Genomic DNA, 17,100 nt, shown 5'->3' with positions numbered 1-17,100 from the left:
TATTTTATTGTGTGTTATGTAGTATGAAATGTGCATTTTACCTGTTAATAAGGACCACAGGAATAATAAATTTTAATGGACATTGTACAGCTAATTTTGGATCCAAATAAACTCAAACTCTTCATTGTTCCAGCTACTATGGACTTACTGAAGAGGGCTGCATGCCCTGTGGATGTAACCGATATGGTAGCCTGGAGGGTTGCCATGGAAACGGAACGTGCCACTGTAGAAATGCCACAGAGGGGGACAAGTGCGACGTCTGCAAGCCAGGTCATCTTTTTAGATTCTTATTTTTGAAGAGGCTTTGAAAATGATAAAATTATAGTTTGGTGCCTCTCTCTAATTTTGGACATCACTTTTATTGCAAATTAAATGTTTTCTTTCTACTGTCTTGCAAATTGGTATTCAAATATTCTTATAAACATTTAAAACTTACACCCTCAGGTCTCCAAACTGTTTCCTTGCCAGCCAGTATAACGGGAGTCGCCCATACATAGGACGTTTTTTTACGCGCTCGAACTCACGGCGCTCCATTGCTGGTTGTCAGAGAATGGTCATGTTTTAATGAATGAATTTTGAACACATTCATCTAAAGAACATACATGGACAAGAAATGTATTCATATTGTTCATGGGCCCTTCACGCTCCGAGTTACAAGCGGCAAACGCTGTGAGACGTTTTCACGAATGTACCTTCTGATTTAGTGCTACGCCAGATAGTGTGCCTAACTTCGTACGCTTTGGTAATTTTGCTCTCTTCGGAAGTTGGTGATGAAGTTAGGGAAATGTAAATAAGGCTTGAAGTCTGCTATATTCTAGCTTTCTTTTGACCGGAAAATTTTGACTGTGTGCACTTCTAACGTCATGTGAGAAGGGCTATATCTAGCGCATCCCAGCTCATGTTTTGGCGGGAAATAGGCTACTACGCACTTTGCGCGCGGCCCGATGTACGTCTTGCATGCGACCCGACTTACAAAATCATTACGAAAAAACAACACCGCTTACATCAACAATACTCCGTCTACTTATTGGGAAATATCTTCGCCATATCTGTATTCAGTTTCCTTTTCATAGACGGTACCAATCACATGTTAGAGCGTTACAAAGCTGTGCGTTGAATTGTCGTCCGCCACCATCGCGGATCCAAAAAATGGCGGGAAAACAACGTTGCCAGACGGCAGCGATGTTTACGTTGTTTTCTTTGGTCGGTTTTCTTCTCAACAAACACTTAAAGACCCAATTTTTTTGTGTTTTATGAAGTTATATTTCTTATGTGTATGATAGTTGTATATCTGCTTGGCACAGGTCGTATATTTAGGTGTCGGGCCGTCTAGCTACGTAGTGATCCTCTACTCAGCGTTGCCATCATTATTGTCAAAATACCATTCTCGACAAAACAAGAAATGAATATGTACACATATGTTTTGAATGCAAATAAAAATTATGTGCATGGACTTGGTTTATTTATCTTCCTTATGAGCATAGTCAGTGGACACAAACACGGCGTACTTATGCATAACAAGATCACTAAAAAATCCGTCCTAAGTTAGGGCGCGTCCTAAGGTAGGGCAACCCCCGTTAACTGTTATGAAAGCCCTCATTTTCAAGCTTTGTCAGGAACGTTGTTTTCAGGTGCATGTGTCTGACTGTCTGTCTGTCTGTGAATACGATAACTCGGGAATGCTTTGGTATATGAGTACATGTAGGTCTTGATGGGACCTAAAAATGCTTAGATTTTAGTGGCTTGTTGTGGTACTAGTGGTGCGGATCGGTCCGGCCGGACCGGTTCCGGACTTGTAAAACGTTTCGGTCCGAGTCCAAAAAAACCGAAACGCTGAGAACCGGTTTTTGGACTTGTCAAAATAATTAGCGCTTATGTACATATGTACATCCTCTGTTTGATCCTTAACTCTCTAAAACCTTCTATAAATCACGAAGTTTGCGATGGAAAAGACGCAAACATTTGTTGTTGGCTTCTGATATGGCCGCTATGGCCGCTATTGCCGAAATCAGGAAGTCTCACAACTCCTCGCGAGATCTGGGTGACGTCAAGGGAACCTAGCGATGTGATTGGCTTAGCCATGTCATGCGTTGGGGGACTTCCCCAATGGGCCCAGTGGCGGCCATGTTTGACCTGAGATAGAGAGAAGAAGCTTTGTTTTGCGGCCTTTGCCTGCAGCCCGGGAACATTGCGTGTCACAGGGTACAGGTCAGGTAAACACAATGCCGGCAGTATGTGAGAAAAATGATCCGGTGTGCCGGGGGCGTCAAAATATATTGCAAGGCTCTTGAGACGCCACCAGAAACAACCCGACATGTAGGTCACCACGCTGATTAGAGAGCATACTAGTACTTTTGTTATAAATATACACGTTGTTCTGACTGCAGAACAACGCGTTGTTCTGACTGCAGACGTGTTTTTGTGTGAATATTTCCCTAGTTTAGAGAATTTAGGGGGATTAACAATGGTAACAGCATCAGTCACATAATGTGACGGCAATGTTTGGTGCCGGACCGGACCTTACAAGTCCGGACCTGAACCGAAACCTCTGGACTCGAGTCCGGACCGGAACCGGAACGTGCGTTTCGATCCGCACCACTATGTGGTACCGCTGCAAAACTTCCAGTTTTGATATCTTGTGGTCTGGACATGACTTTTGAGTGATAGAAAGCTAAAAGAAAGAGTAAGACGTGTAGGTTTTGTCCTTCTGCAGAGACCAATTTGTTTGAGACTTCTGAAGAGAATAACTCAAGAAGGGATTGGCAGATGTTTATTCTACTATGTATTATTTTCCAACAGGGTACTATGGCTTGGGCAACTGGTCCGATGACGGCTGCCTGTCGTGTTTCTGCTCGCAGCACTCCACCAACTGCTCCAGCAGCCTTGGATGGTACCAGGGCCGAGTCGTCAACTCCTGGTCACTCCTGGACGGCAGCGGCATCAACGAGAGTCGCTGGCACGCGGTGGATGGGGAGGGGGGCGCCGTGGCCATCCAAGAGGACTACCGGATTCTGGAGAGGTTGTTTCAGCCCCAGTATGTGACCCCCTGTGCACCTGTCAATGTTAGGCCCTGGTGAAGGGGGGTGATGAGAGGAGGGGGGGTCGTTCCTCAACACCCCGCTTCACTAAGGCTTACATGGCAGGGGCTTCCTTGCATGGCATTTCTTTTTTTTTTGCTTATGCATATCAAATATCATTTGCAGATTTTATGACTTTTTGTATTCAGGAGTGATATTTTACAGAACCTTGCCTAGGCATGTGAAAAATGCTCCCCGCATGGCATAGCATAGTTATAGATAACAAGATCTAGAAAGTACACCATGTTTTACTTTAGCTTGGTGTAACGAAAAAGAAAACATATGAAATAAGTTCTCTTTGGAATCACAATAATCAAAGATTAATTTGAATTTCATCCCACTGGAATACAATAGTCCAAGTTTTAAACCACTAAAACAGATTATTTGAGGAAACTGCAATTTCTTCAATCATTGCATTGTACAAAAATATACATGTAATGTTACATAATCTAATTGAACTAACAGATTTCAAGCAACCAATGTGCACTCTTTTGCCTATCAAAAACGTTGGAAATTTGTGAAATACAGAAAAATAGTTCTAAGACCGAAGACCTGATGCTCACTTTCTAACCTTATCCCTTCTCTTGACGCAGAATCGTGCTTCGTTTGCAAGACACGAACCACACTGATCTATACTTCAGTGCACCAGAGGAGTACCTGGGTGATAAGAGGTCTGCATATCTGCAGAGTTTTGTGTTTACGTTAAGCCAGTCGTCTGTGGAGAACCAGACGGACACCCCCAGAGACGATGTGATCATCAGGGGATGGTATAGGACAGATCCCCTGGTCAGGAGTCTACCCAATAACCCTGGACTCAACAGAACACCATATGAGGTAATGCTGTGTCAAATGGTGTAGTGGCCAGGATCTGGGCTATTTCTCTTACATGTTCGTGTATGTACATGTACATAAATACGACTTATCATAGTGTGCTCTCAGCACACTATGCTCTCACCAAATAGTGTGAAGACTCGGTTCGGTTTACAGTTTGATGTGATGACGATGAAATTTTATTCAGTCGCTGTATACTGCCGTCAATAACATACAAGGAATATAATAAACTTACTGAACAGTCACAAGATACAGATACCTGTACAGAAGTTGAGTTGATCGTAGTGATACTAACCAAAGCTGGTACTAAGACGTCACGTTTCCCGTCGGCTGAGCAGACAAATCACATGACCCCTATCCTGACACTAATGATTCCTCCCATGTTGCCCTTTGACCCTTTGTTCCTACCCCCTGTGAACTCATACGTGGCTTCTCCTTCCTCGGTACGGTCACATTGGCGGTGAGCTCACTACCCTACTTGTGTGTGTTGTCTGTGAAAGAGACGGGAAACTTAGTTCTAAATCTGACTAGTACATGATTGCTGTGCGGTGTTTCGCGACTATCATAATATTTTCAAGAGGCGGACCTTTGTGAGCAGGGCGGGGCATGGTCAGGCTAATGTCAGGACGCGCCCGTGTCACGTACCCTCACCAAGTGACCCCCAGGCCGTCCTACGCTAATATGACGCCTGTTACAATGCTAGCCCATGGTTTCTCACATCAGATTTCAAATAGTAGTTACATCGTCAACATCGAGAGGTATTGCTTGGCGCAATGGCAGGGTGTTTGGCTTCGGTCCAGAACCCAGAAGTCCTGGGTTCAAATCCATTGACATGCCAAGCTGATGTTGTAACCTTTACAAAGGCACTTTACACAACTTTCCTCACTTCACTCACTGGTGAAAATGAATACCTAGATCAATTGGTTAGGGATGTTCCTTGGATATGACGTTTGATAGAGGTCCCATGTTTTAGGAGAGCCACATGCACCTCGAGCAATTTAAAGAACCCATCGTACTTGTCGAGAAGACTGAGTCCTTCCCAGTGTGAGTGGATCAAATAAATCTTTTATTTCTTATATTTCTCTTGCAAAAAATTCCAAAATTCTGACAAATGTCCAGATGACTCTACATTCAATTTGTAAATGGAAAGTACGTTCTGAAACTTCCTAAATTGTTGAACCTGGGCATTTGATTGATCTTGTAAACTGGTCTTTAATGATCTTTCAGTCAGAGTGTTATGTTGTAAGATGATCTGGAGTAACCATGTTGATCATTTATATGCAGTTCAAGTTCGACGAGAATGAGGAGTGGTTTGTCGGTAACATCAGCCACGGACGTCGCGCCGGTAAGGCCGACATCATCACAGTCCTGTCTAACATCACACAGATTCTCATCAGAGCCAAGTACACTACAGTAAGTAGGACAGTATTATACAAAATATTGTACAGTATATGCCAGTTATTTGTATACCTTTTTACTGTATATTTTGTCTATCCGCATACATGTAGAACTCCAAAACACCAATTGAAACAATTTACCACTCATGATCACCCATTTTTCTAATAAAACAAATTTTGATTTGTAAATACAATACTTGTGTGTGTATACATAAAAATACATACTTGTATACAGTATATAGCCCATAATTGTATATTCTGTTGTTGTATGCATATGGGATCATGTCTAATTATATTGTATGATGACCAAAAACTATACGCTTAAATTTAAACTTTAAACTTGGCTTTTGTTATTGATGTACAATACATGTACAAGGACACATTTTTGTATGAGAGTGCTGTTTTCAACTTATTACCTGATTTTACCCCATCATGTTGCTCTGTAAGTATTCAACATGATAATGAGTTGCGAAGCAGAAAAGTAACAATTGATGGATGTAAATTAGCAACTACTATCTATTAATTATATAGTATATTTGTATATACTAATACGTTACGGTAGTAGAGATGTTGGAACTCTTTGAGCTAGCATAAAGGTGCCAGAAATATTAAAGGCACCCAGAGCATTTTATGAGACTTGAAAACTGGAAATATTCTAGTTGCTGTAATCTGACAATTAATGCCACTGTTTACCACATTTGCATTCGGATTTCTTATCAAAGGCGTGCAAAAACGGCACAAAAACAATCCACATTGTGATATTTTAGTTTCGTGCGCCTACTGTAAATACTGCAGATACCATAGCCCCACCCACCTCCGTCAAAACGTAGAAATGCAAAATTAAAACATAAAAATGCAAATATTTGACGGACGTGCAGTCAATCTCTCATTGGTCGAACTGCTAATTTTGATGGACAGTTAGGATTAGGGCTTGGAGTTTCTATCAGTTCTCACCACACAACAACATTGTATCTTTGCTCCTTTGATGTCGATATGTAATGGTATAGTGTCATTGAGACTTACTCTGTGTAGGAACGACTAGAAATTGGAGTTTTTTATTGAAGTTTCTAGCCTCATAAAATGCTCTGGATGCCTTTAAACAATTTTTTTTTCAGGTTCCAGGAGAAGCTGTAGACCTGTACTATGTCCAGATGGACTATGGTACAACAGACCCTTCCACTGGACCTCCTCTCAACACCATAGAGGCATGCTCCTGTCCTGAGGGATACAAGGTATTATTTTGAAACAATGTCCTGGTGATGATGATGGTTTGAAACTTTCAATATTCTTTGTAGTGATTATTTTTACAACTTGTCTCATCAAATTGTCTTAAAGACTGCTTATTCCGCATTTGCCACTGGCTTAAAGGAAGCCTTTGATTAAAAAAAAAACAGAAATTTGAAAGTAGACTTTGCAGAATGTAAAATGCATAACACTAAGCAAGCAAGGACTTCCTATAGGAAGATTAGAGATAGCTGTCACAGTGGTAGATTGAAATGCAGAAATGTTTGTGGTGGTTTTAAGTTTGCGGTTTTCACGGTGATCTTTTTACCGCGAACTTAAAACCACCGCAAAAAGCCATTCCATTATGTAACTGTAGCGCTACTATTGTTTCAAACTTGAAGTGAAAACCACTGCGAACACTCCATTTTCTCCCTCTGCGAAGACAAATTCACCACAGACATTTTGGCAATGACTTGTGACTTGTCTTGAAGTTCGTCTTCTTCTGGTTTCATGCACTAGGGCCAGTTCTGCGAAGACTGTGCTCCAGGCTTCACACGAGAGTTCCCAGGTCCGATCAGTGACCCCTTGACCCCATGTGTGCTCTGTGACTGTAACGGTCATGAGGCTGGACCGTGCCATGCTGACACGGGGGTGTGCAGCTGCACACACAACACAACAGGAGACCACTGTGAACTGTGTGTGGACGGTTTCTATGGCGATGCCTTGTTAGGAACTGCAGGTAGGTTAACTCATAAGCTTACTCCTCCCCTAGTTTTCTATATACTGTAAAGGCAGAAATGTCCGCAGTGGTTTTAAGTTGCCGTTTGCTCTACGTCGCAAACTTAAAACCACCGCAATTTTTTTTCCATCTTCCCCCCTTGTCTACTATTGTCTTAAACATGAACTTAAAAACCTCTGCAAACACTCTATTTTCTCCCAACCATGAAATTAAAACCACACGAACTTAAATGCAATTACAGCTGGCTGCTTAATAGCTGCTTTAAATAATATTCATGGCATCGTGTTGGCATAGCAGTTAGTGTTTTTGATAATCCCAGAATCCCAGGTCCTGGGTTTCAAATCCCCTGATATGCCACCAATGTTGTACCCTTGTGAAAGGCAGTTTCCTCACCCCACGCTGGTGTAAAAATGGTTACCTGACTTTGGCCAGGGAGATAAAAGGCAGTGAAAGAAGAGAGGGATGGGCTCCGCTTTCCAATACCATGCCCTAGACTCAGTTGATAACAACCCACTGTCCCAACAGCCAAAAAATTAATGGGACTACCATAAAAAAATGTATAACCCACATGATTTCTTTATTCCAGACTCTTGCCAGCCATGTGAGTGTCCAGGGTTGGTTGGGTTCGACACCAACTACTTTGCGGAGACCTGTGATGTGAACGGCACCTGTCACAACTGTACAGGGAACCATGTCGGGGACAACTGCCAGGACTGTGCAGAGGGGTTCTATGGAGAACCTACAAATGCAACAGTGAGCAATTATCATTCTTTGTGTTGTTAAATGTTTTTTGCAGTTGCATAATTTTTAAGTACCATTTTAAGGTACTACCAAAGCTTGAATTAAGTAGTGTGATGTTGGCATAATGGTTAGGGTGTTTAGATTAGAAGCCAGAGGTCCTGTGTTTGAATCCCCTAACATGCCACAGATGTTGTGCCCTTTGAAAAGGCACTGGAGACGACTTTTCTCACTCCACTAGGTTGTAAAATGGGTACCTGACTTTGGTTGGGGTGGTGAAAGGTGGTGGAAGGAGAGGGATGGGCTCTGACTTCCAATACCGTGCCCTTAGACACAGTGAACAATAAGCCAATGCCACTATGGCCCCAAAAAGGCCATGAGACTACCTTACCTTATTTTAAAGCTTGCATTGTTTCTTTTGACTGCTTTTTCTAAGTCACAAAGTGACTTGAGAACAAATGAAAGGATCTGAAATATCTGTGACTGTAGCTAGAACTACATTATGTATAATAGGGTCTTTAACATTATATTCCCTAACATATTACAGTAGAAGCCACTTAATTGCACCTAGGATAAGCGCACCTTCCGTTTAATTGCACCAAATCCCAAAATCCCAAACCGGTTCCCATTCACTGCATTGTTAGTGACTCCGCATAACTGCACCGCGCATTGTCACCAATTTCGGATAACTGCACCAATTTTTTTCCAAAATCCTCGACAAGTTAACTAAAAAGGTGCGCTAAAAATCGGCAAACGCGGTACAAATGAGCCGATACCTACCGGTGTAAAGGCGCAATACCGCCAATATGTTAAAACTATTTTTGAGTTACAAAAGAAGGCGGTCTCCATTGACAGTCACGTTGATTGGAATCGTATGGGAGGTCCCGGGCGGGTCCAGGGCGTGTCGGCACCATCAAGAGACGCACGCCTACCAAAGGCGGCATTGCGCTTTGGCAGACAGCATGCTGTACTCAATAATTAAGATTGGTCTCTACCTGTACTACTGTCTTATTACTGTGAATGCATTCAAGTTCGCGTGGATTTGATTTCGCGTTAAGGATGGCATGGGGTGTTGTCGGTGGTTTGAGGTTTGCGGCAGCGCTACATACTGCTGCCGATAATAAAAGACCGGCGTCTTTATGTAACGTTACATCTAGTCGGAAACAATAGAGGCTCGGCAAGGGCTACAGACGTGTAGGCGGACATAACAGTCGCTTTTGGCGGTGCGGTGCTAACGTGATCATCTGGCTGAATCCGCGTCCTAGAAACTTCCTGCATTCACCGGAACGAGGTATACGCGGGTTAGGCTCTGCTACTGTATAAGGAGAATGATCTGTCCTTGATCTGAGTCATCTAACCATATCTGCCCACTAGATACACTGTACAATTCACTACCATGGTGCCGACAGTCAAATCTGTCCAGACATGAGACGGGGGAACTACACTGGGCTGAACCGTAATCAGTAACCAAGTTTTAGTTTGAATTTCTAGTTTCATTGCGGTACATGATGTACGTAAATCGACAACTGTACTCTACGTAATGTAACACAGAAACTGTTATCCCATGACGATGTTTCAGAATGCCTCCCATGTAACGTTACGTGTAGCTACTGATTTAAACATCTGTGAGGAAGCAAAAAAATGTTAAGTTTAATCTGTACAGTATCATGGTAAACTTTACAAGATTTTTGTACAGTACATGTCCTTGAATATGTAAATAAAGTTAATAACTGCATAATTTCGTCTATTTTCTTTGTGCTAGTGTTTCTGACTAACAATACACCCCCAGCCCATGGTGGTACGGTCCAGCTGGGCATTTCGCATAATTGCACCAGCCGGATAATTGCACCAAAAACGCTGACAAATGCGTGGTGCAGTTAAGCGGATTCTACTGTATATCAAAACATGATGTTATTTAAAATGGCAACACTTTTCAATCTGGAATCATAGTCCTTGAAAGACAGAGAACTGCAATGTGGCATCGTGTGGCACAATTGGTAGGGTGTTTTTTCCCCAGAACCGACAGGTCCCTAGTTCAAAACCACTGTTGAGAGTAGTCGGCCCACCCAATAGTAATAAGAGTGTTACCTGGACATCAAGACAGTTTGTTCAGCAATTCTAGCTCCTGAATGTAGAAAAAATGTGTTTTCTTGCCTTATAGAACCTGAATGGAGCCTGCCTGCCATGTGACTGTACAGACAGTCCCGCGGTGTGTGACAGTGTGACCGGTCAGTGTCTGAACTGTACCGACATGACCGGTGGTGACCACTGTGACCGGTGTGCTGATGGCTGGTACGGACTGGTCATGCCTGGCATGGCAAACAACTGCACAGGTAAACTGGAGACTTGAACACTTGTTTTTAACCTTCTCCCTACTGCCTAACGCTGTAAGCAAGAAGGAATTGGGTGCCAAACAGCTACTTCAGTGTGCTATAGGTTAAAACAGCAGCATTTGCACCAGAAATTAGGAAAATGGGTAAAAACAGGATAGAATACACCCGGAATTTCCAAGTCATTTTGATCATTACCCACTTTTCTTGAACCATATCAAAGTTATTCATAACTGCAAAGGCCATTTTGATTAAGCCAATGCTAACAGTATGCCATGTGCAAAGCTTTTGATAATAATCTATGCTTGTAATGTTGCCTGATATGTATTTCAGTTCAAAGCTATTAACATTTATTTAGTAAACAAGCTCAAATAGTTATGTAATAGAGCTACTAAATGTTGATGTTACAGAATACAGACTTTCCATTACTCCCAGAGTGTAGCTGTAACAGTACTGGAAGCAGCAACCCCAGATTTGACTTTGTATAGTATAGTGCAGTGTGACTACCAGCCCAATATTTCTGGTAGAGGATGTAGCGCCCCTGATATCCTGTTAAGAAAGATCTCTAAATTTGACCTTTTTTTTGTTATCTTATTCTAGATTGTAGATGTAACAGTACAGGGAGCACCAGCCACATCTGTGACTACAGCACAGGACAATGTGACTGTCAACCCAACATCATTGGAAAGCAGTGTGATGGGTGTGAACATAACTACTGGAACTTCAGCACCGAGGGCTGCACCCCCTGCAACTGTCACCAGCCTGGGGCTGTTAGTCAGCAGTGTGATCTAACGGTGATTATGACTCTTGGTCTATGTGTATCACCAATTTGTGCATTTGTGAAAGAAATAAGTGTTTGTATATGACACAAGCCTCCGTGAAGTAGTTATGGTGTTTGCGGTGTGGCCTAAAGTTTTTGTCCAGGAATAACAATTTTTTTCTTAAAACCTGTTTATTTCAAAAAGCTGTTTATTCAAACGCTAGGCAGTGTTAAACCAAGGCAGTGTAGCAAGCCTAACCTCTGCTCGGAGAGTAGATAATTGGCGCCAGCTTACTGGTGCTAGCTGTGGACTGTACCACACCTTCAAGATGGGGGTGTCGTTCTGTAATATAACATTATCTAGAAATTATGTTACTGGTCCCCAAATCAACATGCATCATCTTGCCTATACTTGAAGACAACATGCCAAAGTACAGGCAAATGCATAAAAGGGATCTTGATTTATAGCTGTGAACACACATGTAGACACAATCAACAGCAATACCTCTGTAGGAGGCGAACCTCCCTCAAGGAGTTAATAAGCCATGTACATGATTCTTCTAATGTCCTACTGGAGTAACAAAGCCTCTCACATGTTTCCTTCCTTTAAAGTTTGCAGCTATTCTTCGGCATGTAGCTTTTGACTACCTCCATAACTGAATCACGATGTTCAGAGCTTTATGGATACCCTCTACTTCAAGCTGATTTTGAAACTAAAAAGTTTATACTTTTGCTTTAACAGACTGGTGCATGTAACTGCACAGACCATGCTGAAGGGTTACAGTGTGAACGATGTGAGACTGGATACTACCACAATCAGCAGCAGGAATGTGTCAGTAAGTACTGTAGCTGTACTGTTCAATTATCCAGTTTGACCTAAATGCACCGGAGCAATGGCCTAGTGGGTAGAGTGTTCGCCTTGCTAACGGTATAGGTCGTGAGTTTGATCCCGGCCGAGTCATACCAAAGACTTTGAAACTGGTACAGACTGCTTTCTCTACTTAGCACTCTGTATTCGGGAAAGAGTATGGCAGTTAAACACACACATCACTACCAGCAGACTAGCTCCCTGCTGTAGAGACTTGGGCAAAGTTGTGAGGCCCAAGGGCTGCGAATCGGAGATGGCCACCACCATAGGCTTCACTAACTGAAGCCTTAACTTAACTTTAACATCACGTATTGACAGCAAGATGTCTACGGCCTGTGACCATGTATCAGCACTTGATGCCTGTGTATAATTGCTTAACACAATGTTCATTTTCCTATCTCAAAATAAAAAACATTGTCCATAGGCTTTTTGTCTGTGTGTAGTGGTATTTAGTGAATTCGTTGTGACTTTCTAGCAGGTAGTGCAGGTATTGATATATTTAAGATTTTGTAGCATTGCTAAGATAACTTTCTCTTCGCTTTCTGCAGCATGCAACTGTAGCACCCTGGGTACCGTGAATGGCAACAAGACCTGTGACCCCAGGACAGGTCAATGTGACTGCAGGAGTGGGGTCAGAGGTCAGAAATGTGACCAGTGTGACTTTGGATTTGAAGGTACAAAATTTGTATTATTCTTTGACTAATGTTAACTAGTATACAGATTCAATTCATTGTCTATACAATGAGGTAAAATTGTTTGAAAGCCATTTTACTACATGTTCCAGAGATTTCTTGTTTTCTAAAACAAAAATAACCCTACCCCATAATATCAGAAATGCTTAATACATTTATATCCAATGCTTTCCTTTAAACACACCACATGCTTTCAGCTGGAAGGATTAACAGGAATAACCTTGGTGAGTCTACTGATGGTTCAGCCAACATTTTCCAGATTTTTTCTTCTTTTACAGTTTTTGATAAATCAAAGACTTTGATATAAAGGCAATGGAGAAGCAAACTAAAAATGTTGTATAGCTTGTTTCTTTTTTTTTACCATTCTATGATATCCACCCTTTCTTCATTCCAACCAGGCTTTCATCCCCAAAGAATCATGATAATATGAAAATATTACATAATGCATACATTTGTCTGAATAAATATGCACTGTACATAATGATAATATTATATTGTCACAATGAAGCTAAAGCATTTGCTAGTTGAATGTAGTATTATACATCTCAGAGATTATGTTTGGAGTAATTGTATTGTTTGTTGATGTTACAGGAGACTTCCCCAACTGCACCGTCTGTCCCCCATGCTTCAATGCCTCAGTCTTTAGAATACTCAACATCACAGAAGAGCTGAACACCACTTTTGAGGTAGAATTCTTGTTGCATTTTTTTGGGGCCACACCAATCTATATCCTTGGTTTTCAGACGTTTTAAGGTGAAAATACAAAATAAGACATCACAAAAGCAAAGGACAAGCAGGAACACTTGAATATAATCCATAAAAGCACTAGTCTTAGTATAGCTAGTATTATAAACCTGGTCCTCATGCTTATGTTTTCACTATGTTTTCAAGTTTAGAATTTTTTTTAAATGCGAGAACCCACAAATGAAACCGGTGTTGTCTTACTTGAAATTCTAGCCTCTCGATATAAAGGGGCATGAATTGCTTTGATGTAAGTCATTTATTAACAGTTATTTTATGGACATGAAGTGTAAGGATTTTGGATTGACTGCCTTTTCATGCAACCTTAGCTAGTACTACATTCAATTGTACCTAGTCCCACTAACACAGGACGATATAGTTACCTTTACTATTCAGACCAATTGTAATTTTTTAATCATATCATGGCTTTTAAGACAAGTAAGGCATAATGACATATAATTTCAATTAGTTGGGATATATTGCACTGCTTTCCCATGTGTAGTGGTCTAGTTTAAAAAAAAAGCTCATAAAAATATGTTTCTTGTCTGTAGGATATCCAGGGCCTGTGGGGCCAGTATGGGAACATGTCTGTGGAGGAGGTGCGACAGATTCTGGCCCGGCTGAACAGAACTCTGCAGAACGTGACAGGTGTGCTGCTGGAGGAGATAGTGGATGGCAGGAACATCAGGGAACTCAACATGCTGTATGGACAGGTGGGTTTCAGCACATTGCTAAACTTTGTTTATATTACACTTATGATGTCATACTTGCATGAGCTGACCAGGTATAACATTCAATTTGGGTGTTCTAGTCCGGTCACATAACACACTTTTTGTACACTGGTTGCAAAGCTGTTGAGAACATTCGCATACAGGATTCGGACGTTGAAATCAATGCTGTTATAATTTTTTGGATCCAGGTCACAAATTCTCTCAACTTCTGATACATTTTGCATTGAAATGTGTTGTTTTTTTTTATTATGAAATACATAAAATACAACAAGGTGTTTTCCACATCATTCTGGGTCCCAGCCCTCCCAAGGTTTGGCCTGGTACCTTTAACCCTCAAACCACCGTAGCTTTTTTACAACTAAACTTACAAAAGTGACCCCACAATGTTTTCTACAAATATAGCTTTATTGGTGACTATTTTTGCGGTTTGTTATTATGTATAGTTTAAGTAATCTATAAGGGACAGTTTGACATGATTAGGTGTGAATGATTTCTGCTCATTATTGTAATTTATGCAAAAATAGGGAACATTGTGTTTTGCAACTAACGCTATTCAGACAATTTTGAGGCTCTTTTGAGGCCTGCGCCAACACTTGATGTCATTTAGCATCTGAATGTCTTACGCTAGAACAACCAAACTTGGTCACCTTTGCTAAACTTTTGTTGGCAACAATTTTAATTTAATGAAATATCTAATCAATGTTTTCATGTTGCTATGGCAACTGGTTTCTTTGTAGAGCCATATTTGGAAAAGTCGCTAATGTTGGATTTTACAATGTAATTCTAGGGCTGTCTTTTTAAACTGCACTTATTTTCTTACATCAATACCAACCAATTTAATTCACTATCATTTTTATGATTTAATATTCATAATTCATGCATATTTGATTACGTCATTGGTCAAAATCTAAGATGGCGGACGATATAATTAGATTAGAAATAACCGGCTATTTCAACCTCAAATTTCATCATTACCATGTTTATTCAAACAGAATCCCCCGGATACTCTTGTAGTATTGTAGATTCCCCATGTCGGACAGATGTATTCCGTCGGGTTGATAGTTATGGGGGTTACGCTGCCAAAGTTGTCTGTGGTCCCACACTTCGACCTTCGGGTAATCCTTGACTAAATCCTTTAATATGTCCGAGAATTTCTGGAGGCGCGTAGGAAAGTCAGGCATGTTAGGTGGGTTCACTGGTCGGCATAGGGGTGCGCCTAATATGACAGATTGTACTGCCTGGATGTTTTGAAGGGAAAACGCTAGGCTGGCGAGGTTTCGGGCGACAAGCTCAGGGCTTAATGCCCGATTTGACAAGTCAACGACACCAAGCTCTACATAAACTATATCATACGGAAAATCTCGGATGTAGGGCAGTAGACGAGACCTATAGCGTGGAATGTTGCAGCCTGGAATGCTATGGAAGTACACGCAGGCCCTTGATAACCAAAAATCCTGCGAAACCGCACGGCCGGCCTGAGTCGTAGTTCTTGCACGGATAAAAGCCTCTAATCGTCTAATGAACGAGTGTCCAGAAATGAGGACCGATCTATGACCGTCGTCCATTTAACCCAAAAGATAGAACTCACCGCGTAGGTAAGCGGGACTGCAGGTCACTTGTGAGAAGCTATAAGACATATATACAAACAAACTCATAGAAGGAATTTTGTTTTCGACTCGAAATGTCAAAATGGCACATGTTGATATATGCCTGGGGTCAGTTTTGACCCCATACAGTGGTTTGAGGGTTAATATGTCATATTCCATTTCTATTGTACAAACAGTTGAGCACAACATGCATGGTGTAACACACTACTCTTGACTTGCACTTTTCAACCACATGTTGTCAGAGGAACAGATTGGTTTGTACAATTCTATACTTGGGCACAACTCTTTTCAAGTAGTGTACAGTTTGAATGGTTTTCAAAAATGTTCTTACTCTAGACTAGTGTTTTTCCTTAAACATGCCCTTTGAGAAAATGTTAGCTAGTCGTTGAACTGGTTTTTGATCCTGCATGATCTACTTGCATAGTAGTTTTGCAGCAGCTTCAACCTTTAAAGCTTTAATTTTGTTAATTTTCTGTCTATGCCTCCTATGCCTAGATAAGAAATATCTCTGCAGAGCTGGAGTCCCTTCTTGCAAGACTAAACTCAACCCAGGCTGATCTTGACAATCAACTTGATGGCCTAGCAGAGTTTAATGGAACTGCAGTCATCGATGGACAAGTTCTTACTCCAGACAGCACTGGCTCCCTGTTGGGTAAGGATCCAATCTGTTATAAAAGATATCATTTAAAGTCTGTTATAATGTGTTTTAAAAGGACCAGAAAAACGAGAGTTTGTGTTTTCAAAATGGATGAAAAGTTACTGAGAAGGCTTGGAAAATAAACTGCATGTCAGAAGAAAAATGATGTCTTAACACAGAATTACAGCAATTCTCAGCAACTTTCTCTCATATTCCATCTGGTCTACTTTCACTGCCAAATAGGAGATTTGGTCGAAGCTGAATGTGTATTACTGCTAGTAAAGACAACATTCTAGCTTTTTATTTCATAGAGTTTTAGATAATGTCAACAAATGGTCCTAAAATGATAGAGGATGGCATTTCTGCACCAAGTAAAATGCTATAATTTGTACTAACACTATCTATGGTAAGTTAATGCAATCTGTATTGCCTTAAAATCAACAAGACTTAGTCAAAAGAGGATTTTTTTGCTTGCCTTTTTATTCTGCATAATTACAGCTATTATAATTTGCTTCTTCTTTTGTTTTGAATGCTATTTTTGCTTGCTGCTTGTATTGGATATCAGCTGAGGCTATTGGTGAGTGATGATATTGTTGATTATATATCATATGAAGAATTATGAGATTATCAGAGTTGTGTTTGACAATACTAACATTTGAAGCTATTCTTTTAAGTCCTCGTCAGCTAAGTCCAGCTAGGTTGATAAAGGTGTCAGTTAGAGCTGTGTA

General features: G+C 41.1%; 1 protein-coding gene across 1 annotated transcript in view; it reads left to right on the top strand.

The window, feature by feature from the left end:
* The window catches only part of LOC136441967 (laminin subunit gamma-1-like), a 63,463-nt gene that overhangs the window by 33,553 nt on the left and 12,810 nt on the right, over positions 1–17,100 (top strand). The window contains exons 14-27 of the mRNA XM_066438535.1: positions 134–270; positions 2,800–3,019; positions 3,671–3,911; positions 5,193–5,321; positions 6,421–6,537; positions 7,049–7,268; positions 7,855–8,021; positions 10,168–10,339; positions 10,937–11,130; positions 11,839–11,932; positions 12,513–12,638; positions 13,248–13,342; positions 13,949–14,110; positions 16,231–16,387. Coding sequence (XP_066294632.1) covers positions 134–270; positions 2,800–3,019; positions 3,671–3,911; positions 5,193–5,321; positions 6,421–6,537; positions 7,049–7,268; positions 7,855–8,021; positions 10,168–10,339; positions 10,937–11,130; positions 11,839–11,932; positions 12,513–12,638; positions 13,248–13,342; positions 13,949–14,110; positions 16,231–16,387 — 2,231 coding nt within the window. The remainder of the gene's footprint in view (positions 1–133; positions 271–2,799; positions 3,020–3,670; positions 3,912–5,192; positions 5,322–6,420; positions 6,538–7,048; positions 7,269–7,854; positions 8,022–10,167; positions 10,340–10,936; positions 11,131–11,838; positions 11,933–12,512; positions 12,639–13,247; positions 13,343–13,948; positions 14,111–16,230; positions 16,388–17,100) is intronic.

This window comes from Branchiostoma lanceolatum, chromosome 9 (assembly GCF_035083965.1).
Source record: "Branchiostoma lanceolatum isolate klBraLanc5 chromosome 9, klBraLanc5.hap2, whole genome shotgun sequence".
NCBI lineage: Eukaryota > Metazoa > Chordata > Leptocardii > Amphioxiformes > Branchiostomatidae > Branchiostoma > Branchiostoma lanceolatum.
The sequence above is the reverse complement of the archived record's forward strand: the minus strand, read 5'-3'. Positions and strand labels throughout refer to the sequence as shown.